Consider the following 25626-nt stretch of genomic DNA (forward strand, 5'->3'; position numbering starts at 1 on the left):
TTTTAATAAGTAGTATTTTAAAAAATCTGTTGCTATTAATTAAAAAATATGTTAAACAATTACCATCTTCTTTGGTTCTCAAATAAATATTTTTTATTATTGGTTATCATTACTTATTACTTAGTTAATACATTGTTTAAAAAAAAATATTAGATTCCTGTAATATTTTTAAAATAAAATGTAACCTTAATTGAAATTAAGTTCTTTTTTTTTAATTCAAGTAACTTACCAAACAAAACAAGCAAATAATTGAAGAATTATTGAATATTATTGAACTGATTCTTAACAAATTGAATGACTAAAAAGTAAATTAATAATAACTCACCCAAGACTGTGCTTAAAATTTATTACACTTAAATTATTTGTACTTGTTGGTCATGACAAACAGTAATTTCTTCGGTAAATAGGTGGGAATACTTTGTTTTGTAACTTATTAGTTACTTGTATACAAAGAGCATAGTATTATCTATGTCTTATAGTTTAATCATCAATTATATTATTTTTAAATATATTTATTATTATTATATCTCATAATTGTTTACATTAACACATATTTATTTTTACCTCATACATCTGAGGTTGGTTATGGCACTATAATTACAAAATATAGGGCCTAATACAAAATACAATCATTTGCTTATATCTTAAAATTTTATACAATTGGCCATCATTTTATTAAGTGGTAACCCATGTTAATATTATAATTTATTATTTATAATATGGAATAGATTTTAAAAATCCTTGTAATGTATTATAATAATATAATAATATAATAAAGTAATGTATAAACACTGTAATTTGAATTTAAAAATAAATTAATAGTTACAACACTTAATGACATACAAACACATGTTTTAATTTTTAAGATCTAAGTCTAACGAAGATAATGAGAAAAAATTGATTTTCACTCAATCAATCATATAATATTAACATGATCGTCATCAATAATAAGACAGCTAATTTAAAATCGGCCGAACGAATAAATTAAATGGCATCGGACCATAAATCAGTCTAGAAATATAAACATTTACAGTACAACATAAATAAATTAAGTATAAAATATATAACAACGACAATCATTTTTAAAAAGACATGTTCCACCACATCGCAGGTGGCAAATGTAATACTTAAATGAATAATATACAAGAAATAATTTATGAACATCTCGTCAACGAAACGCGATGATAAAAAATCTTTTTTCTTTTAACGCGTAGTTACACAGGCTTGGAACATAGTGTGCAATAAATCTCCAGAAAAATAATCGATGGTATAACTTAATAAAATTATATAATATTAGTCCTTAACAGTACAGATAAAATAATAATTTAAAGAATTGTGCGATTTAAAATTTTTTTTAAAAAAAAAAAAATAATAATAATAATAATAAGTATGATGAGCACTATTGACAAAAATGGGGGGAGGGGACAGTCGTTTGATCGAAATAAGTCGCACGAGTTAAACTCCGAAGTACACTTACACAGAACGAATTTAATAACATTTTTGAGGGGGGTTTAACATTTTGTTGTTTTTTTTTAAATGCATAGATCTATTGTGTATAGTAAAAAAAAAAAACAAAAACGTTTAGGAAACGAAGACTGTGACGACTGCATAAAAGTAATAGTAGTAATAGTAGTAGTAACAGTAGTAGTAGTAGTAGTAGTAGTAGTAGTAGTAGTAGTAGTAGTAATAGTAATGGTAGAATAATACATGAAGCGGTGGCGTTCGGTCAGAAGCGATATTTGGTCTGGGGCGATCGTCGTTGTTGTTCGTCGCCCTCAAATGTTTCTCATCCACCGGTGCCGGGCGTCCACCGGTCGAACTCGATGCCGCTATCGGGACTCTGGACGGCCGTCGACAGCGGGCTCAGGTAGCTTGACGTCGACGAGCCCGTCGAGTTGGCCGACTGCTGCTTGGGCTGCGTCCGGGCGTCCAGCAGCTGCTTCTCGAACGAGTGCAGCTGCTGCATGAAGTGGAAGTTCGGGTCGATGTTCGCCTTGCGCTTCAGCACCATGTTGTACGCCTCGTTGAGCGTCAGTTGCCGGTGGGCCATCAGGTACGCCAGCATCACCGTCACCGACCGAGATATACCGGCCAGGCAGTGCACCAAGACGCCTTTCTTTTGCGCTCGACTCTTATCTGCAACACGAGACATCATGTTATTATTATTATAACGTGTTAAACGGTACACACACAAAAAAAAAAAAAATACTGTATTAATATTGCTTTATTAAATTCCAGAAAAGAAATCGCGATTGAGCGGAGGGTCCGGGGGTGAAAAAAATTGAAAAAAATTAGTTAGCTTATAGCTTAATATTTCTGTTCGCATACATTTAATTTTAACTGTAAAACTCGATTTTGATTTTGCCGAAAAAGTTTACCAAAAATCACTTGAGTATACCTAAGATAAATTACTTATGTACCTACACATAATCTAAAAATTATTCAAAATTATTGCAAATTGCATTAACTATTCGGTAATTTCTTATTCACACTTTTTACCATCCTACCTATAGACAAACGTATTCATCAACGACTGAAAGTTGGAAGAGAAAATCAAAAACGAGTATAATTATGCTTAAAAATGGAAAGTATTTATCATTGGAGATTAAGGGATAACAAATCTTAAAAAATAATCCCTATTCCCTACCTAACGCTTAATGATTGTACATAATTTTACTACTTAGTCTTGTTTTTTTTTTTTTTTTTTTATCAAATAATTACATCGACATTTCAACATTTTAACAAGTTTAGTAAACCCATACATCGAGGAGCTAAAGTTCTTCACAGCTCACTTTTACTTTTTACTTGAGAGAAAGAGCCAAAGTTGGAGAAAAATAGGTAGATTAAAATAAAATAAAAAATAAAAATAATAATAATTTAATACGTCACATCATTTGGGAATATCAAACATCACCACAATGTATCAAAAACAGAAAAAGTCGTATTGTTTTTCTTGTACAGGTCTGGCCCCTTTCGGGAGGATTTTTGCTTTACAACCGCGCGAAGTATATTAATATACACATAACACATGTTATACATGTTGCATTTATATTTCTGTATTGTGCTGTATTATACAACATGCCCTGATAGTAATAATAATAGAGGTCATACTCTGCCGCCGCCAGCCTGGCAATTTGCAAATGCAAACAACCGCCCACCTACGAACGTGACGGAAGCCCGGTATGATCAACACCAACCACGTGACTCCTGAAATAAATACACGCGCGCACGCACACGCCGGTAAGAGGTATATTTAAAGGCGTACCTGTTACCGTGGATTTTGTCAGCTTTATTACGTTTTATTGTGGTTATTTTTGTACTTAAGCCCTTTCGCCCACTCAAGTGTAGTAGCGCCCCGCGCCAAGGAAATGGTGGTAATTATTATTACATCATAATATCAATCCATTGTGGCATGTGCGCATAATAATACAGTTGAGTTCGCGGATGTCGCTATTTCTGTCGACCCGGTTACTAAGTACAGCCACGAACCGATATATCAACAACAGACTGACGTATAGTAGTGACACGGGTTTTTAATTATTAGTTATATTATAGTATTAAAATTGATTGTTTCCGTCGATATTATCGGAAACCCACATCGATCGCATGAACGGATGTGGTACCTGTTTGTTTTCGACAACGATAACAAAAATACACACCACGAGTCAATTACGCGGGTCGTGTGCACACTGCAGTTGATATACAATTATATGGAAAATGCGATTCATTATGTACAAATTAATACTAACGCTCACCATATTATGATAAACCAGTGTGTTCGGCGAACTTTACTCCCAGCGTTATTTTCGATATTATAACAGTAATTACCAATGTTTTAATTTCAAATACTGCATTTCCTATAGGCCGAAAGGCCTCGCCGTCGGATGTTCTACCGCCAAGTAACAATAGAGCAAAGCTTTTATCTAATTATTGGTGACAATTTTATTAATAAAATAATAGTATAATATATCATATTTTATCTAAATAACTATTTGGCTTTACATAAATATTATTCGGAACTTAAATGGACAGTTAACAAGACAAACTGTAAACGTGTAATTAGTTTATAGTGAATTAGTGAATAATGAACAATGATTAACGTCATGTACAACGATTTTAACAATATTTTAATTCGTGGTATAAAATATAAATTTATTGAATAGTAGGTAGGAATTAAATACCAATTCGCTGCTTCGATGCTAATGTTTTTTAGGAGACAAATGTTCAATTTGATTACAACATACAAATACGAGTTCATTTAACATTTTCTTTTAATAAAATAATAAACTATATTACAATTTTAAACTTAAAATGTTAGTAAAAACCTAAGACTATTTTGTATGATAAAACGACAATAATCAAAATAGCATGATTTAATCTATTTTCTTATTTTTTATAAAAAAAATGTCTGTAGTGCTATCATAGAAAACGTATATGTATTATGTCGTATTTATGTATTAAGTTCTGATACGTTGAGGTTTCAGATAATTTAGCATGGAATACTAACATTACGTTAAATGTTTAAGAATCACTAAGTACTCATGTGTGCGCGTGTAGAGGAAATGTATGTAAATGGAACGACTAAAAAGTACCGTGAGAAAATCAACACACTATTGCAACGGCGGCCACGCGTTATAGCTTCGGCTAAAAAAACAATAGGCAAATCTAAATCTCAGAACGCGTTGCGTAATCTTTGTTATCTTTATTCGAAGAAATGCCCACATTCGCGGACAATGGACACAATATAAAATATATAAATAAACACCTGATATACTCAATGAAAACACAAACTAATAATATTACACTTTTATTTAAATTGAAAATTCTGATTTAAGGAATTTTTAAATACCTATACATTTTTATTAACTGTATTAATAAAATATAATTGGATCAGTACGAAATTTGACAAGGTAGTTTTTTCCCCGATTTATCATTAAATCGATGATCATTGTTTATAAATATTAGTATTTACAATCAATACTAAAACCTATTGTATATTATGTATTCAAATTTATATTCGTTATATTATTTTTCGAGCTTTTTCACGTCGATTCTACGACTTATATGCATTACTGCAACAAAAATAGTGCTTTAAATTTTTTAATTTTTAAAAATAAGTTAGGTAAAAGTGTATAACATAACATGGGTAACAAATTAATAACAAGTGCCTTAACGGAAATCGAAAACATTGACCACAATCTATTATCAACGTATTCAATCTCAACAGCGTATAAAAATTATTATAAGTCGTATATGGTGTTTACTGTTTAATACTTAGTTAAGTGTATGCGGACGGCTCACGGGAAAACAAAAACGGAAATATCAACAGGACGTTACGCGCACAGGAAGGCGGGAATCCGCTACGAGGTATAATAATAATATTATATATTACGTACGTTGCGGCCATTGTGTATGAACGCGACCGACTGCAGTGCTATTGTGTTATTTTTTTAAATCCATTTCCGTCGTATATCATTATTATTATTATTATTATCATTGTTTGTAACTAAGGAAAAAATATTACGAAGTAGGTAATATCATTAAAAAATCAAACCCATATCGTAAATAAGATATGTGTATAAAGTATAAAATATAATATATTATTAGGTATATCGTATAAATATGAATAAGGAGCTGACAACGGTAATTTTTATTAGAAAATGTAAATGTCTAACTGTCCCTTAAAAAATAATCCTAATCACCTCCTCGGCTTGGCAGCTGTAAATACACACACAATATTTCATTTGCCATTTCAGTCAAATCACAAAAGTTCAATAATAATAGGGTTTATATTTATCTCAAGAAAGATCCGGGAAACCGTTCATAGTGTGGTATGACAGTCGACAACGGGTGAGAACAGTGTAAATTAGGCGTCTACCTTAGTTTGTTGTAAATGTTTATTCGATGAGACAGAAAGCGATATGGGATAAGCTCGATAAAAGTGTGACTACGCCCATGATATCAAGCTATAATATCAAGCTACACTAAAAAGCGACACAACCTAGAAGCTAACATTCACGAATAATTATCAATATTATCATCGTAAATTATTTTTTTCGTATAAAACACGGTCAAACTTAACGCTGCTGAAACAAACTCACAACCCAACTTTGTATTATAAATCACCATCATTGTCGTCAACGTCATATTACGCATTTTGAAATGAATTGTATTAGTTTTCACATATATGCGCCCAGTGGCATAAAGAAACAACTTGCTCACGCCATAAATTGCTGTACACACTTATCAAACACAAATGGAATTATATCATAATTTATTATTGGATATTGTCGTGGTCCAATTCGTCGATAACCACACCAACACAATATTGTATTAAATAATAATAATAATCCATTAAGTTATTTGTCAAGAACGAGAAAAATACATAAACCGCGAAAATTTTATAAATTGTATCGGTTTCCTTATAATTAATTATAGTATATCTTACACGCACTCGACTACGGAAATAATTAATCGCATCGCATTCCTTCCCTAGTTCCCTGGTAAGTATTAACGTTAAAAATCTCATGCCGAAACTAATCCAATGAGTCAGAAACTACTCGCGTTGTGTATAGGTACATAAGGCATAGATTAAAATCGTCGCGAACAACGCCAATTCGCCTGCAGAGTTAAATTTACTGTTTATGCCATTAGTAACCGTCTCTGATTAAAAAATGCATTCAAAACGTTTTTCTTTTATTCTACGCTCCTGCGTCCACAGTTGTTACCCATTACATGTAGTAAGTAATCTATTTAAAAGCGTATGCATACCGGAGAATTGAAAACAGTGCTAATGAGTGTATTTCTAAAGATTAGAATATGGTTATAATAATTTATGTTAAAATAAATTTTAAAATGTATTATTATTTTATTGTTATTATTATCGTTCGTAATATTATACTTGATATTAAAATCTTATAGGTACAGCAATAATAATTTATAAAACACACGGGGAAAAAACACTGTCTTACATCTAACGGTCTAACGCAAAATACTTCTAACTACTATACAAATACAACAATATTGTATGTACATAGAAATTGATAATGAGAATAGTATTTAAAATGTATTTATTTTAATTATATAACATATTTGTATAATAACAATAAATGAGTGAATACGAAATTAACAAATTTCATAATATGAGACGATAGTAATTAGAACAGCGCCACTGGAGATCTATCCTCGATGCCGGATCGATTATTGAGATGGGGGTCACGGCTAAGACTTATACGAAACTTCATCGCATAATCACATAATATTTTTCTGTATATCTGAGCGGGCGCTTAACTTCTTTGAGTGTTTGCTACACTCATTATTAAGCCTTCTTTTATCTTTACCCTACATTTTATTGATTCTTACATTGTAGTATAGCATTGTAATCTAAATTATATCTAAACGAAATCGACTCAGTGCAAAAAAAAATATTTTTCGCACCTAATCTTCGTCATTCCTGGCGGCCAACGATCCAAAGCGTCGCCAAATTTCATCAGGTCAATGAATAGTGACCGACATTCACGAACGCGGTGGCCGACATTCTCGCAAAAGGGTCGGATGCACGGCGAAATATTTCGTCTCTGGACCGGCAGGGTGGTGCGTGTTATCATCATTGCTAGAGGTGTGGGTGCACTGTCGACAGCCCTTCCCCTACAGACATACCGTATACATCGTCGGCTTTGACCCGGATATTGATCGGGAGATGGTGTAAGAGCGCATGCGCGCAACGACTAATGCGACGGCCCACTCATTCAAAGGTTTAGTTCATTGATAAAATGTCTCTCCACCATCTCACCCTCTATAACACTACTCTCCTACTACTCCTACAAAGCAACCACCCCTCCCGGTATTCTGTAACTTGTTGATAGGGACAGCAACCTTTCCCCCACTTCACCCTCAATCACAGTCTCATTCCGTGCGCGTGTGTTATAACGTGGATACGGTGCGCGTGGGAGCACTTCCATTCCGGTATATACGTCGGCAGACTGCGTGGGCGTCTTCATTCACGGAATCAACCAGCGCGCGTGTGTACAAGAATACTCACGCACCACGAGTAAGGTGTATTATATATACAATAACGACACCATCACTAAATATGTGTTCAAAGTTAGAAATTTCATGAAAATAATATCACACTGCCAAGAAATCACACGCTAGACGTTTTGTTAAATATATACTTCAAATACGCGTTTAATTATAGGTGTACGACGGTGGAAAAATAAACATAATTTTAACGCATCGTACAGTATAGCGGACGGACGTTTAATTAAAATTCTTTTTGGGGTTATTTAAGGCGTTAAAAAATGCACAGTCGCCAAAAACTCCTGGAACACGTGTTTCTTGTCCACGGCCCGTCAATATTGATTCACAGTAATCTATTTATGAAAATATTTATGATATTATACTATTATGTACTCGCGTTCACCACCGCATAAATAGTTATTAGTGCTAAACTTATGACCGTATTATCTCCGACCAGAAATAATATTTAAAATAATGAACACACACGTCACTCGACAATGTGAAGTATTTCGTTGTTTGTTAGAATTTGAGAAAAATATACACTGATTTTCATGTATAATATGGATTTCTTTTAAACAATAAATTGTATATTATAATATATAAATCATCAAAATGTATTGGTAATAAATTATTAAAACTATATTATAGTTGTACTAATCTTACTGAATCTTATATCATGTAGATCAAATGACATAAAAAATCTTTCAAATATGATGACTTAGAAATTTTAACACGTATACATGACCAAAGTTTTGAAAAGTTAACATGTGCATGTACATTCGGTAATATTTCAAAACTCACACGGTTGAAACGATACATCAAGTAGTCGTCATTTAAGGTATACTGTGCCATGGAAATTGCAATAAAAAATATGTCACACCACTTACGAGATCTGACTTTAAAAAGGAAATGTTCAATTTACAATAAACAATGAATAGCAGATATAAAATGTATAGTGTCCTTACGCCAGATAAAATAAAAACCTGTCTTTGCAATCATTATTAATATAAAATTAGAAGAAAACAATAACAAAACACTATACAAAGTTTAACTTTCTCAACACTCATTACTACTACCACCAACATAGGTACATATTTTTTTTCACAATAATAAAATTTCGTAACTGACCGGCCGAACGGTGCGATAGGATAAAATCATACGCGTGTGCGAAAACCCACTACATACTCGCCCACTGTAGCGACGTAATTATTGCGTTTAATATTTCGGCAAAAAGTGACAAACACCTACGGTACGGTAATACATCATATGAATACATAACATGTTAAGTATGTATAATATGTACCCTGTCTAACCTATTGTCGTAACACACCCAGGGCAAGAAAAAACGAAATCGGGATTTGATCGAAAATTATCTAAGCTAATAGAAAAATGTACTGTATAAACAACTCACCGATGAATTCTATTGCTTGAGGGAAAAAGCTGGCAAGGTTTTGTCCGATGTGATCGGAAATTGGTATCTGCATGTACTTGATATGTCCTTGTTCTTCGAAAGTGTTAGGCAAGTCCGACGTAACATTCAGAATATACTAAAAAAAACCGAGCAAATTGATTAATTTTAGAATAAACAATAATAATAATGTATTAAGATTTAAGGATAAATACTTAACTGTAGTCATGCACTCGGCCCTTTGTAATTAGACAGTCTGTTTATATTTTTTTAATATTTTTATCGAATAATCTGACTCATTTTTTAGCTTATTTTATGAAGGATAAGAACAGTTAGAAATAATTTGTTGAGTCGTTTAGAAGTTATCTATTATTGTGCCCAACAGACAACAATAGACATGGCTTATTTTTAATAAGTTATAAGTTATAATATAATTATAAAATTATTATGAAGTACCTACTTGGTGTATGCCAAAAATTAAGGGTAAACCAAAAAAAATCATTATGAAATACACAAAATAATCTTATAATTAATGTATTTTATTTTATTACTTTTTCTTAAAATACAATATTATTTAAATAAGAATAGGAACACATATAATGAATATTATAATTTATAGGCACATATTATTATTGTAAAAAAAGCACTTATTAATGAGTGTTTTTTTACATAAAATGTTAGATAACTAAATTATGAGCGGCTGTATAGTATAGTATCGTTGCTTTTAAAAATATCATTTAATTTGATTTGAATGTTGGCAATAATAAAATATATATTATTATTTTAATTTTAATTTTAATAACATGTTTTGTTTAGCCGTGTAGGTATCAACATTCTATAATATACGGTAGGTAATACAATATATTATTTAGATATTATGTTAAATGAAATAATTTTTTTTTTTAATTTCATAATCTTTTATCAACACACAGTCGTAAGCCAGTCATTTAGAAATTAGTTGTAGTTTCTATAAAAGTACGTAAAAGTATATCCCTGTAAAGTGATCAAACAGTGAAATAGCTCCATACGCTGCAGGGAAATCGTCCGTAAAAACCCATAAACTTGTTAAACGAGCTGCTCTACTGATAAAAATTGCAAATACTACGAATCTATTAAGGTCTAATTGACGTATAAAATTACCTCTATCCGATGTTTCTTAAGCCATTCCAAGTCTTCTGAATTGGTCGCGTTGCCAAGGAACAGGTCGGGTAGGATCTCTACTGGAAAGTCACGGTCCTCATCGTAGCCAAGTATCGAACTGGAGCTGTCCACGTCCGACAGACTGTCGATGTCCGAACCTCCAGAGCTCTCGGGCGACGTGCTGAGCACGGAGAGTAATTGGTGCTGGCGTCGTGCGTTCCGGGTATGTGGCACAAGCGACGGTGTGATGTGCAGCGACCGCAAACCCATCAGGGTGTCCGTGTCACCGATGAAACCTGTCATGTCGTCGTTAGCTCGGGCACAACGTTCCAAAAACGACTCACACCATTCTGGATACGATTGTTGGAACGCATCGAAACTCTCTGAAAAAAAAATATTAACATGATCGTTGTTATATGCTCGATTACAATAATAGTAGGTATAAAAAAACAACACATTATCTTATAGCACTAATAAAGTATAGGTCGTCACAGAGGAACGAGAAACGCGCAATTATATTTTAAAATCTGATCAATTTCAACTTATCATATAATAAATACATAGATAATAATAATAATCTTCACACGTGTGCGCGTCAGTATACGATTTATTTGAGCTGGAACTACCGTTCCATTTTCAAACTAACGAGTTTTCTATTACGACGTCTACTAAGTAATAACTAACAGTAGTTGTTACTTAATACTAAATTTATTATTATATAAATAACTTTTTATGAGTGCTGAACCAAGATTGTATTCATTACTGACGTAGTAACGTCTATCACTAAGGTTCACGATATTTTGACGTTATACGTTTTCGTTCATTCCAAGTAAAGGGTTTTTGTATATAGATTGAAATAATATATTATAATTCTAAGAAGTTTGGTAATATTATGTAGAAATAAAGTTAGTAGTTAATTATAGTCATGGCTATTAAAAGATAATCATTTATAAATTAATAGATGATCCATTAATTGGAAAGTATTCGGTTGAGAGAGGATGGGGTACATGATATCGACATCTAATTTTGTGCAGTATGTACTATTTAAAAAAAAGAAAGTAAAATAAATAAAAATATTAATTAAATTAGTGTATAGTTATGATAGGTAATGGAATAGTTTCCATACTAAAATTAAATTTACAATTCATATACCCAATTTAAATAATAAATAGTTTTTATTCCCAGCTTATGTATTATATAATATATAACCTAATATTTAACATACCTTTGTTGTAAAGGGGTAGATTTTCATAGAAATCCTATTTTAGACTTTCGTCATGCCTTTTCAGTGACCCTAGTGTGCACCGGTGCATTATTTACATGAAGAGGCTTCAATGTTTTAATTTATTACTTCTCATAAAATCCTCTAGTAACAAGCTGTGTCCAAAACTTGTTGTTTATGGATTTATTGAAGTGTTTAATACAAATCCAACATTATTTATATACCGATATATGACTCATATATATATATATATATAATAGTTAAATTCTTAACAACTTAACGTCAACTATTTTGCTTGCATTATTATACATATTATACGACGTAAATCGTAACATATGGATGATATTTATTTAGATGTTTGGTTCATTGTTAATAAGTATATATAAGTGGTAATTTATAATATTCCCTAACCCCGAGGTGTGTCTTTCAACATATTCTAACATATGGTAACAACATCCTGACGCTTCAGGCCTATTCATAGAAATCAGTTCGTAAAATAGTAACACATATTCGGACAGACAATATTCCTAACATAAAATTCAAAAACATAATAAAATTGACGATATGCTATCTAAGTGTAAAGAATTTAAAATAAGAGTATATATAAATCAAAATAAGTAATAACCATGTATTTGTTAGCTATATATAGTTATTTTATAGAATTATGGGTACTTTCAGTTAATGTAATAGAATCTATAAATACATATTTCAACCAATTATTCTATATACTTACTGAATATTTTATTAGCTAACAATAACGGTTTAGATAATGTATTTAAAATTATTTTTGAATCTATAATATAAAATATAAATATTCGTTTTGAAAAAGTCAATTCTGATTTATACAACGTAAATTTATTAGAATTATTAAATTATTACTATAATTTTTATTTATTATAATTAAATTGTTATTATTTTTACAAATTAGAATTTATTTAATAGTATACGAACTTTTTGGATGGCAATTAGAGTTACCAAAGTACCGTTTTTTAAACATATGCACTGTTTTGTGGTGAACTTTTGTTGACATGTGCATTTGAAAAACTCTTGACCATTACCTAGTAGTTGGGATCGAATATCTTTCGATGACAAGTATCTTTATATCTGGTCGTCACTGAGCATAATAAACTTTTCTGCACATACACTATGGTGTGACCTTGCGTAAAGTTTTTTAGTAATAGAACGACGACGGCAACAAACATTGTATAATATGTTATCTACTCCAGTCTCGGTTATCTACCTAACGATGGCTATGAATTTCACACATTAACGAAAACCCAACTGCAGGTATTCTATATATTAACTAGTAAAACCGTGTAATTTATATATTAATGAGCATATTTAGGAATTTGATAGAATAATTAGTTATTTAATAAAATAACGTATTACATACATTACCACTAACATACATTATAAATTTATACATAATTATAATTACGCATTCTACTTAAAATACATAGCAATTGCACCAATTTCATTAATAATCATTTATAATTACATTATCATTAATAATAATTTCTAAAATTTATCTATAACAAAAAATATCGTCACTGTAAAAATCATAGATAAATTCCGAGTATGTAAACTATACGAATCTTAATTATTTTCCATACGAAAATAAAGAAAACAATGATGTTATATTGTGTCATATAGTGTATACCTATCAACTCGTAAATAAAATATATTTTATCTCATAGAAAATTTAAAAATTTCCATCGAGATTTACGAATAGCGTATTTTTAACGCGTTATAAAATAAAATTTTCCGCCACCCACGCGCGCACTCATTTTTTTCATTTCGTTAGAGTAAAGAAAACATTCCGCGTAACAGTGTGTATGTGTGTGTGGGTTCGCGATGAGTGGGCGCCGCCTTCACCGCTCCTGGTCGCCTCGTGGTAAATAACATTGGCGCTTCTCACAAAGGGTCCCCGTCCTCGTCATCTGGACCGGGCGGCGGGTGCAACAACGACGCATCGATCGGCCAACACCGACCGGCTCAAGTATACAATATATAATATAGACATATTATAGCACGCACAACTCAGGCGGGTGCCCGACCGGAAATCAAAATTGGCCTACCGGAAACCGGCTGCCAATAAAACCGGATGATTTATTAACGAACACACGACGAAGTACCCTACTAACACCAAGTCCCAACATTCTTATTCACGGTACTTACAATAATATAATATAAAATACCAAGTGTTTGTCAAGTCCAGGCGCGTTAATCTCCAGACAGAAAAAAATAATAAACAACCAATCTAGTTACAATTATCGTCGTGTATGCCTTTAAAGTTTAAAACACTGTTCTTGAGTGGTTTACAGCAATAACTCAAATAAATCATAATTTGAAAAAATACGAAAAAAATATTTAAATAAATTCTTGTGAAAAACAAACAAACGCGTCCGGTACTCGTCGAGGTCCTGCACGCGCGTAATCCTACACGAAAATGGGTCAAGATGAAACATAATGGCGACCCACGTACAATAACAACTGACAACCTACCCCTGGAAACGCCTACTTGCACAAAATTTTCGATAAAAGACTCACGTTAACCGGTTTTAATGGTTGTTTTTCCAAATTCGAAATCGCCCACATTCGTTGCGGCTGATAAAAATAATCTTAATTGAAAAATCTTTTCATTACAAAAAACTAATGACAGTAAACAATAATGCTCACGGGTCAGGAAAGGTATTAGTCAATGCTAGCCGACGCTCCGCACGTGGTATTTCCATCCGCCGGGTTACCACGACTATGCGCATGAGGTGCGCTTCATTGAATACGAAAAACTGGCGGTGGCAAAGCGCGTGATCACGTAACACGTTCCACATTACATAAAGACTTTTTTATAAAATAACCCCGCCACCGCAGCTGCCGTTCCAGCGACGACCCACGCGTTTTCAGAGGCCCGATTATATCGATCCTCCGACCGAGGCCCATACAAATATATAGGTCAACTCCGCGTATACTATTAACTTACTGTGATCACAGACCGCGTACAGCTCGGAAAATACATCACGTCTCGGGCCGAGTTTGTTGTTATCATAACTATATTAACACCTCCCACCATCAACAATCAAAACGAAACATTACTTTAAACTCTAAATTATAATAATATTATTAACAGATTCTTTATATTAATATATTGATGGTAGCGAACTCAACCAATTGATATTATTGCAGCATTAATTTGTATTCGCCTCTATAATGCGATACAATTAATTATTATTTATGAAAATGTTTTAATATTCGTTCACCTCAAAAACCTGCAGGTTAATTTCACTTGTTGTTGCTCTAAATAATTTCATTTAAAGTCTTTATCTACTATTATTTAATTCCTGTTGCCCAACAGAAGTGGTCAAATATTATTATACATTTATAATAGGTAAATGTATTTTTTTACATTATTGAACTTATATAGATCATAAAGAAATAAATAAATTATATAAGTTATGAATAATATAATATCTTAAATTAAAGCTAAAATTAACACGAAACCAGCGGAAACTAATTCAAATATTAAGCATTTTTATACATTTTTGTAAAATAAAAAATAAAGTTATACCTAAGTACCTACTTCCTGAGTTTTATTATTTTTATGTAAATACTAGGTGGTTATCCTTTAAATTGTATTTTTCATCTTATAATATACAAAAATAAATTTGAATTCAAAAATGCCAATAATATTTATACGAATTAAATTTCAATATTAAAAGTAAAATTAATAAGTACAATCACATTGATAGATTTTATATAAATCCTTTTAATTTTAACATTTTTATGAAATATAAGGTATTATCTAGCTTTTATGTTCCGTGACGCGGAGTATAAAGTTTAAACTATATAATAAGATAAACTATAGGTCATTTTTTGACGTATTAAAAGAAGTATTACTGCTTTCAGTAGAACAGATCTTATTATTACACAATAATACATATAAGTAATTAAATAGAATAATCAAAGTTAATTGCATTCTAAATAAATGTATTGTCATACAATAGAAAACTTTAATCATTGACTTACATTTAAATCCGTCAAATGAATTATATTAAACAAACAAGTAAAACGATGATTACTGCTATCTAAACAATAACATAGAACCAAGTCAGTGATTTACAAAATTCAGAATATTTAAGTCCCAACTAAATACTTAGTCATCAGTAGGTATTTAACAGCTACACAAATTAAAAAGAAAACATACTTAATATCATTTACAGACTTTGGATGCTGCAAATAGTAAATAATTCAAAGTGTCTAAATATAAAATGGGTGTTTATAGACACGCCACCGGATATCCTCCATAGAACACAGAGTGCGAGAAATCCGCACCAGAGTTTGTATGTTTTTAAAATAGGTCGTATGTTTTTCAAATTCCCAGCAGTAGTGGAAACGGAAACCGGGCGACTTATTTTCGGACTAGGCGTGTCCGGGGTACTGGTTTTTGCACGCCAAGGCCTCCCGCTGAAAAGGAAGCGGGCAACGGATCCTAAATGCCGGAAATGTACATCCGGTTTAGTTTAAAAACACACGGCAGGATATACACATACGCGTGCGCACGCGCCGGATACCGGCAGTTTGGTTGTGAAACAAAACATGCGCTCTTTCCGGCTATTCAATTGGATCTTTTCGGCCGTTAGAAAAAAAACTTCCTCAAATAAAAACCATCTATTTTTATAATTTAATTAAACAATATTAAATGAAAAACGAGAAAATGGGTAAGCCGTAGTTCTACCACCCTTAAGTGCGTGGGGGTATAAACTAAAAACCATCATGTCTATCCTGAGCAGTTTCCGTTTGTTAGACTTGTTTGCGTGGGAAACGACTAAAATTATACAGTTACACAACTACTACAACCGATTGACGATTCCGGTTTATCATTGATTAACCAAAGACTGGCGCGTATGTCTTGTGAATGACGTAAATGCAATTCATGAAGAAAAAAATATTCAAAACCGTTGAGTTATGTCCGGCGGCAATGTCAAATGTGTATACATTCTCCGATACAAATACGTGTACGTTATACACGTTCGTACCGATAGTTAGGTATTTAATGTATATTATAGTCAATACTCTAGAGATACTCATTGCATAACATTTTTACACATGTCTAAATGACCCGCTAGTAGAATTTTGATTACTTATTCATTGCGTAGAAAACAGCAGATTTATTCGCAAATATCGTCAGCAAGATATTGTATTACGACCGAGTACAATGTTGCCAGGTTTTATTTTTTGTTTATAAAGTAAATAATTATAGTTGTATAAAAGTTTTATAAACACAAGCAGACCATAAAAAAATCACATTTAAATCCAGATGAATAGTTAGACGAAAAAGTATTTTAGACAATCAAATTAATGATAATATTTGTATTACAATGTCAGCAATTCCGAATTTCTAACAAAAACTGTTATATTATTTTTACCACAAACATACACGAGTATATTTTTTAATGTATAATAAAAATAATCATACTACGAAATAATTAGGTAAGAAACTAGGTAGTTACTTAGAATCGTAGTAAGAGAAGTCTGAATTTAGAGTATGTCCAATTTATCCAAATTATATAAATGGTAAATAAATATACTTAAAAACAGGTTTTGAAATCGATAAATAAATTCAGATTGAAATTTTTTTTTATTATTAAAAATTTACCAAGTTTTGACAAGGTTAAGTTGATAATATTTATTAGATTATTATTTATAATAGCAAAATCTAAAATAAATCGATTATGTCTAAATCTTTTTGTTAACTTAATGTGGAGATTTTTAATAAAAATTTATAAAAATATATCTATTGAATATATTATCTACTGAAAATTGCAATGCTATTCTAAATTAGTCTATTAATTTAAAACAATACAATCGTCGTATCAAAATTCCATAAAAATTTATTTTTCTGCATTTTTTATTTCTGACAATAAAATATAAGTTTTACTAACTAATAAAAATAGTAAAAAGTAAAAAAAGCAAAAAAGTATTATTAATATAAAAATCATAAACTTAATAATATTTTGGTTAATTTGTACTAAATTAGTTTTTTTTTGAAAATTTACAAAAATGTTTATACATTTTATTAATTTTTAAATTTTTTTATCAATAGGTTTAGCTGTTATGAGAAAATAGTTTGATTTACCACAAAACTATTAATAAGGTAACCGGGATTTTTGGGACATACTATTGAAAACGAAAAAATAAACAAATTTTGAGATATATTAAACATTTGAACACGATTTGGAATTGAATAATAAAATATACACCACAAAACGACAAAAAATAAAAAATAGTTGATTAGCAGTAATTAATAAACGCTTGTCACACAACCTCCCGAGAAACCAGTCACTGTCGCCGCCACCATCACTACCGCCTACTTAATGTCACCGCGTACACATATAAATAAACATAAAGACGCATATAATATAAAATATAATATGGTCTATATTTGGCCTACGCCTTTTTGTGTTCCGTTAGCAAGCCTGATTTGGCGAAGCGCCGCCTCTGATCTGTGCCCGAGCACGAGACTCCGAACTATATAATTTTAATATATAGGACCCACCGGCTTTTTAATACATTAGGATAATAGATTCATCCTCATTCCTCGCACTTCAGACAAATGAATGATAATTGCAGAATACAGTATTATAAAAAATCTTAAGTTTATATAATATTATGTATACGTATAATACGATAAAACATTAATTTTTGGCTCATTTGAGGTATGTTGTATAATGTATATATAAATGTGTGGCCCCCACGCGCACCAATCACAAATTATGTAAATAATAAAAAGGTAATAATATTCGCGGTGGTGATTTTATTATCTTATATTATTATCATTTTGCAAAATCGAAACACGTGCGCGCGTAGGTACGTTTTTTTCATAGTATAATATTATGTTGTTTTACGATGACTGTAGGTATAGTAGAATACACTATATAGAAACAGAACGGAAAAAAACCATAAGAAAAAATAAACTGTATACCGGCCCGTCGTAGTCCCACGCGAATCGTTTTACTCAGTATATGATATATATATATATGTATATAAAATAATGTTTTCATTAAGCGCGCGCCGGAAACCTTACACGGCCATATGAGGGGGCGGCGGGCAAGACATTTCCATTGAGAGCGGCGGCGGCACCACGCACACACGCACGCAAACAGGACGGATGAATGATAAAAACACGCCAACGAGACGGGAGCGGGACAAGCCCCGATGAGGCAACTCCGCCGTCGCCGCGCCGTTTCCGGTACTCTCGGTCCGACGTCGTCGTGACTATGCCAATTGTGCACGATGAGAAAATACTTAAAATAATAATAATAAGACTTCCTGTTGATCGCGTTTTATCCGACGCTCGGTGTAATATTCATCTGTCGCCACAATCGTTTCGATTAAATGTATAACTAGCCACAAACGAAATTTCAGTAATAATATAAAACGTTTTTGTAGCAGCCCTTATTGAAACGAGCATAGAAAATAAAAATCCCAATAGTGCAGTTCACTTATTAAGTTATAAAGGAATACGAATATGGACAATTGTAATAAAATAATCATATTGTAATATTTTTTCAATTTATAGTTTATACCATACCATACAAATTATAATTATGTACCTATACCTATACAGTTAAATTAATTAGAGTTTTGAGATCAATAGTAGCTAAACGCTTTATGTCCAACATTTTCATTATCTCGTGTGCTATTACATTCATTACAGAATCTTAATATATTATAGCTAATCGGTATCAAAATAATAAATATTTTCACTGGCGCCGAACTCATCAATCGCTTCACTTCTTATAAATGGTGAATGTGTATAGGTGAGTCTATGGAGTTAATGGGTTTAAAAAGTTAAATAAAATGTTAATGGCGATATCACCTGTATTATAATTTATGCCTGATAGCGTGAAACAAAATAAATTGTATATATTTATATACCATATTAGATGGCTGAAAAGCTTGAGTGGGTGAGACAGACATTTTAGATTTCGCTTCATCAAAAAAGTCTAAGCCTGCGTCACTGAATATTTTACAAGTTACCTTCACTACAGCTAACTCACATAAAATCAACATCCTATTTTGAAGAATATGAAATAATCTTTAGGGAATATACTTTAGTTCATTGATTGACGTACTTTTCTTTAAAAAAAAAAAAATGTGCTGATATTTGTTGACTACCAATGGTTAGTATACCTATCATAATTAAATATGCATGATATTCAAAATTATTTTTCACGAATTGTGTGGATACGTCTACTCCTTCAGAATCGGACACTAGAGAATATAGGTGTATTATACAAATACAATATTCCAACCAGAAGGGCGTATGCTGCCTGGTTTTGCATATCGTATTAAACAAAAACCTATGCCTTGATTTCCACCCACGAAATCATGTGGCATATCGTATAACGGTATTAACGTATTAAGCTATTGTTCAATATCGTCAAACGAGATAAAATTAATATTTATTTTAAATTTTTTAACTATGATCCGGATTTGTTTGTACTTACATATTTACCTATACCTATTGAATGAAATCAATTCGATGAAAGCGAGTCGAGTTAAAATGTTGATAATTATTAAGAAACTCATTTCAGTTATATAAAAATTCATGAAAAATGTTTATTTTGAATATTATATTATGTTATAGTATATATATTATTATTACTTTATTATTAAATCAATGTTCAATTTTTAATTATTGTCAAAAGCACAATAATATATTAATATGCCACAGGTTACACTATACCTACTTAAAAATTAAGTAACTAACAATACACAAAAATAAACATATATATTGTTTTATAACAATTAAACCAAATATTTAATTAAAAATTGTTACAATTTTACATGTTATTATAAGTTCATCAAAAAAAAACATAATTATTTCATATTAAAATCATACCTAAACATCTATGTATTTATTTAATGAAAAATAATTAGGTGCGGTATTTTTTTCAACTGATTAGAACAAACAAAAAGTGGTACTTTGAAATTGTAAATCAATAACAATTATTATGTTGATTATATAGAGGATTGGAATCGCTGAATATTTTTACAATATTAAGTTATAAACGCTAATTAGTAATTACCAATTAGCAATCAGTTATCGTCAAATTAAACCAAACAAAATCAACGCGTGTAATATCAGACGAACAAGGCATACATACTAACACAATAATTATTGAAAACGCTATGATAAAGAAAGACTAAAGTGTGATATAATAATACAGCCAAGTGCAAGTTCAAGATAAAACAATAAATGACACAACAGAAGAATACAATTCACGTTCGAGTGGGGGTTACAGGTAACAGAACGAGTTTTATGAAAAAGTCGAACAAAATATAAATAATATAAGTACTTTCCATTAGTGTTTTGACGGGCAGACAAAAAGTCGAAAGTTACTGGCACTTTTTAAAATGTAAAACATTCGGAATTCTTAAACTTTCTAATGGAAAAAAGAGTAACAAGTTATTGGTCGATTACATTCTGTTTAAGCGCAGACATAGGTGTCAAAACATCTTAGGAATGAATTAAGGTAAATTCATTATTTATTTTCTTACTCTCTAGGAGATTCAATGTAAAGACATTAATTTTATTTTTCGCATTTTTAAGAATAACATCAATTTTTTAGCATTGTCACCGACAAATATATTCAAAACGTTCGTTAAACTCGTAGATCATAAAACCGGTGACGAATATCATCAACAAATCGAACAGATTAGAAAAGAAAATAATTTCCCGGAGGTAAGTACCACCCGGCGGCACCCTGCGGAACGTACAGCACACACCATCTAACCGGTCGCGCCAACGACCTTGATTAGGTCACAACACCTACAACGAGGATGGGTACCGACCGAGTGGTAGTTGACCGTGAAGGTTTCCAGCAACAGGCGAGATCGACAAAACTGATGCAACCATTGAATGAATAATAATAATAAGACGTTCATTAAAATATGAATGAACACCGGCCGTATTATTATAATATATAATAAGTGTGCGTGTGTGTAAGAGGAGTGTACCGAAAAAAAATTGTTTTCATTATGATCTTCTAGTATACAGCATTACAGCTACACACTAAATATATGTCTTTATTCATGGTCCGACGCCTATGCGTGCGTTGCGTGTGTGTAACCGTAGCTTTATGACCGGCCCGATCGTGTACACACGTAGGAAGCGTTCACACCTACAGTCGGAGGAGAGCTCCGCTGAATTGTTAACAAACACAGTTTTCGGTCAATACCGGTTTGTAATAAATCGGACTCGGTTGTAACGCACAAATGACGAAATGGACATTCCTACGTTATTAGCCGACTTCCTTAACTCGAATCGCTAGTATGGCAGTGACAGGAGAGGATAGAGAGGTTAACCGAAAAAAAAGACTGACCCTCGCATTGCAATCATTACATGGATATTCCAACATCCGTTCACGAAAATTCACCTGTGCACTTAGATCAAGTTCCGACGTTGTACATAGTTTATAAGTACTATTTGGATTACACCTTAATACCTAATTTGTTTTAGCACAGGAAATTGATCAAAATATGTTACAAAAATCGCATTAAAAGTTGCCAACCATAACAATATTGACTTGACTACAACCACTTGCGCTATTGTAAAATAAATATTTCCCCTTTCTAAAAATAATATTTGTCGATAACAATTATTGCAGAAGTAAGTAAACTCGTGATGAAAAGTGAAAGTCAATTAAATGCTTACATTTTATTGTTATGTATTGGTTTGGATATAAATAGAAATAAATTATATGTACTAGTACAAGTTTATGATGAATATCAAATTAATAAGCAATTAACTGAGAAAATAAAAATTGAAATAATATATTCAATTAATAACAATTATTTACATACCAATAATAAATAAAAAAAATAATGTACAAGGTTTATAGGTATCAAAACAATCACAGTACTAAATAAATTTAAAAGTTGAGAAATCACCCATAAACAAATGAATAGGCAAAAAAAATAAATCAGAAATCAAAATAGAGATTATATTTGTTTTAACACACTAAGTCAGAATAAGAATAAAAGAATTGTTGTTGAAATTATTTATCAAGAAATATAAATGCAACAAGTATTATCAATATCAAATAGTAACTAATTATCATGTAAACTAAGTAACAAGTTTCACCATTACTATTTCATTAATTATATTATTATATCATCCCCTCCATTTTTATATAATACAATTTGGGAGACCCTGATTAATGACTATATGTATCATATAGGTACATGATATAATATTATGTATATAGACAAATAATAATGATAAATACTACCATATTATAGTGATTATTATACCAAACTTTTATAAACAAATTAAATTTGACTTAAATTGAGCTTAAAATTAATGCATATCCAATTTTAGCTTAGAATTCCGTTTCTCCTGATAGTAAAATAATTTGAACTTTTAAATAATGAATGGTATCAAGATGTTACATAAAGAGTAGGTACAAAAAAGTAACTACTCATGTTTTAATCTACCTAGATGATAAGTAAATAAGAATAAGAGTAAATAAACACAGAATTAATAAAGATAAAAATATAAAAATAATTTAACAAAACAACTTAATTATATTTTGCATAAAAAAAAACTCCAGTTTCTTAATCATTTAACTGTACAACTAAAAATTTCATAATTTTGTTAAGATTAATGGTAGGAACCTATTCAAATATTTTAATTTCTTAAATAAGAAAAGATTAATCCAAAAACTACATAATGTCACGGTTATTTTATTATAGAACCTGAAAGGAACAATAATTTATGAACTAACTTCAGTATTATAACTTTTTGAACATAATATTCATTAATAAATAAAAGGTAAATTATTTATAAAATTATTCCAGAAACCTACACACCTACTAAATTACACATATCATTAACAAAAACTAATTGCAATGTAATAGATTATTAACAAAACAATATGATAGATAATTAATTTAAATACTACCTATATATATATATATATGAAATATATAGTTTGATTTCATACTAATACCGCTATACTATACATTTATTATTGGTAGATTCATTAAATTTAAATTAGTTGAAACCCATTACTTATACGACAAAAGGTTAAATGTGATAAAATAGGTAATACTTAGTTGATTTCTACCTAGTAGCTGTAAGATATACAATGAAAATTAAATATATTAGTTTGAAATAATAAAATAAACAGATCATTCAAATAGTTTGGGATTGAAAAATGATGTAAGATGTAAGTAATTAAATAGTAAAGAAACCTACTGGATTTGAATTCCAATTTACAAAACAAACAAAAACATATTTTTACCATTAGTGACTATTGATAAATATTCAACAAGTTACTATGATATTTTTTAAATTCATTATACTCTGAGCATTTTTTAAAATTTAGAAGCCTATTAATTGGTTGCCTAACTGACAGGGCAAGTCAGATAAGAATTATCATTAATGTATAACTGGTACTGCGTAAACTGCCTACTTAATTATTATCACTCGAAATAACTCAAATGTTATCATTATGAAAACTATAAAATATTTAAAATCATAATAATATTCATTATGGTAGATATAGGTTGAAGTACAGAATCATTTCATAATAATCAAGGTACCTCTAAATGAACCAAGTTATATAATAATAAAAAAATACATAGCTATATACCTAGCACGAATGTAATCATAAGGAATTCTTACCGTTCAGACAATGAACCTTACATCCATCCTTCAATAATCGCTTGGCCAACACGATCATCGTATCTGATACCGACGAAGTAGTCTTGCGATCGTCCAAACACTCATCGCCGTACAGCACAAACACGCTTTGCTTGTACGCATTGACAATTTGCTCTCTGAGATCAGTGCACTTGACGGTGGACGCCAAGTCAATCTTACCAGCGGCCAACCGTCTCAGCATAATGGTGGGTATGCTGAAGTTGACAGCGTCTCGGATATGACACTCTGAGAAGTCCATAGAACTACGGCAGTCCAGTATTAGCAACTGACACTTGTTACTGGACGACAGTTCAGTGGCCAACCATTCGCAGCCCACGCAGATGTTGGACAACACGGACGAATCGTCTTCAGCAGGCATTTCGGAAGCTGCTGGATGCCCGCTGCGATAAAACACAATTTCTAGACGCACCACATCGATACACCGCACACGCACGACGCACTCGGCAAATTGTCGAAAATATTTATTGGGTAATATTTTTATTTTTTTTTTTTTAAATACTATGCCGCATCACCGGGTACTAGACAAAAAAAAAGTGTAGTTTTCGACGACCGCGGTCAACAGTTTTCGTGGATCATCGTTACGGAGAAGCAATAGTAAAAAATAAATGCACTTTTACGAAATAGACGGGTAGGTACCGCTACAATAAATTAGGAAGACGACGAGCAAAATATTTAAATCGAAAAAACGACACGACAATGATAACGACAAAATCTTGAATCACACTGTTCACACTAAAACAACATGTTATGGTAAAATATAACGCTGATAAATTGGCGGCGGAGATGATCACAAGGAGCGCGGCGGCCGATGCGTTCGCCTTGCGCACACAGTCGTAGTGGAACTGTTGATCGTCGAAATGTAGTGAATGCGTCAATGGGATGACAAAAACATGGACACGGTGAGAAACGGAATATGGACGCACGACAAATACCAATTACACTGAACCCGCAGCGCCCCACGACAACAACACCGACGCCGCCGTCGCCACCTGTCGGGCAAATTGTACGCAACCGGTGCGCACGTTAACGCTATCTGGCGGTCTAGCAGCACGACGATCGTCCGCCGAGAGATAGCGCCGTCGTGTCCGAATTCAAACACAACTGTCA

The 25626-nt window shown here is 31.6% G+C and overlaps 1 protein-coding gene across 1 annotated transcript; it reads right to left on the bottom strand.

The window, feature by feature from the left end:
• Positions 1 to 912: 912 nt before the first annotated feature.
• Positions 913 to 25449, bottom strand: LOC114124385 (dual specificity protein phosphatase Mpk3). The gene is made up of 4 exons (XM_027987626.2): positions 24481 to 25449; positions 10568 to 10950; positions 9431 to 9566; positions 913 to 2136 (listed from the first exon to the last, which is right to left on the bottom strand). Exons 1-4 carry the CDS (start codon positions 24875 to 24877, stop codon positions 1787 to 1789), a joined length of 1266 nt encoding a protein of 421 aa, XP_027843427.1. The 5' UTR covers positions 24878 to 25449; the 3' UTR covers positions 913 to 1786.
• Positions 25450 to 25626: the final 177 nt, after the last annotated feature.

The sequence above is a fragment of the Aphis gossypii genome, chromosome 2 (genome assembly GCF_020184175.1).
Source record: "Aphis gossypii isolate Hap1 chromosome 2, ASM2018417v2, whole genome shotgun sequence".
NCBI lineage: Eukaryota > Metazoa > Arthropoda > Insecta > Hemiptera > Aphididae > Aphis > Aphis gossypii.

Excerpts from the sequence above, each read along its gene's own strand:
- LOC114124385 (XM_027987626.2), bottom strand. The coding sequence starts at position 24,877 with ATGCCTGCTGAAGACGATTCGTCCGTGTTGTCCAACATCTGCGTGGGC. Across the intron at positions 9,567-10,567 it reads TTAAGAAACATCGGATAGAG|TATATTCTGAATGTTACGTC; the intron begins GTAATTTTATAC and ends GGTTTTTTTTAG. Across the intron at positions 2,137-9,430 it reads TCAAGCAATAGAATTCATCG|ATAAGAGTCGAGCGCAAAAG; the intron begins GTGAGTTGTTTA and ends CTCGTGTTGCAG.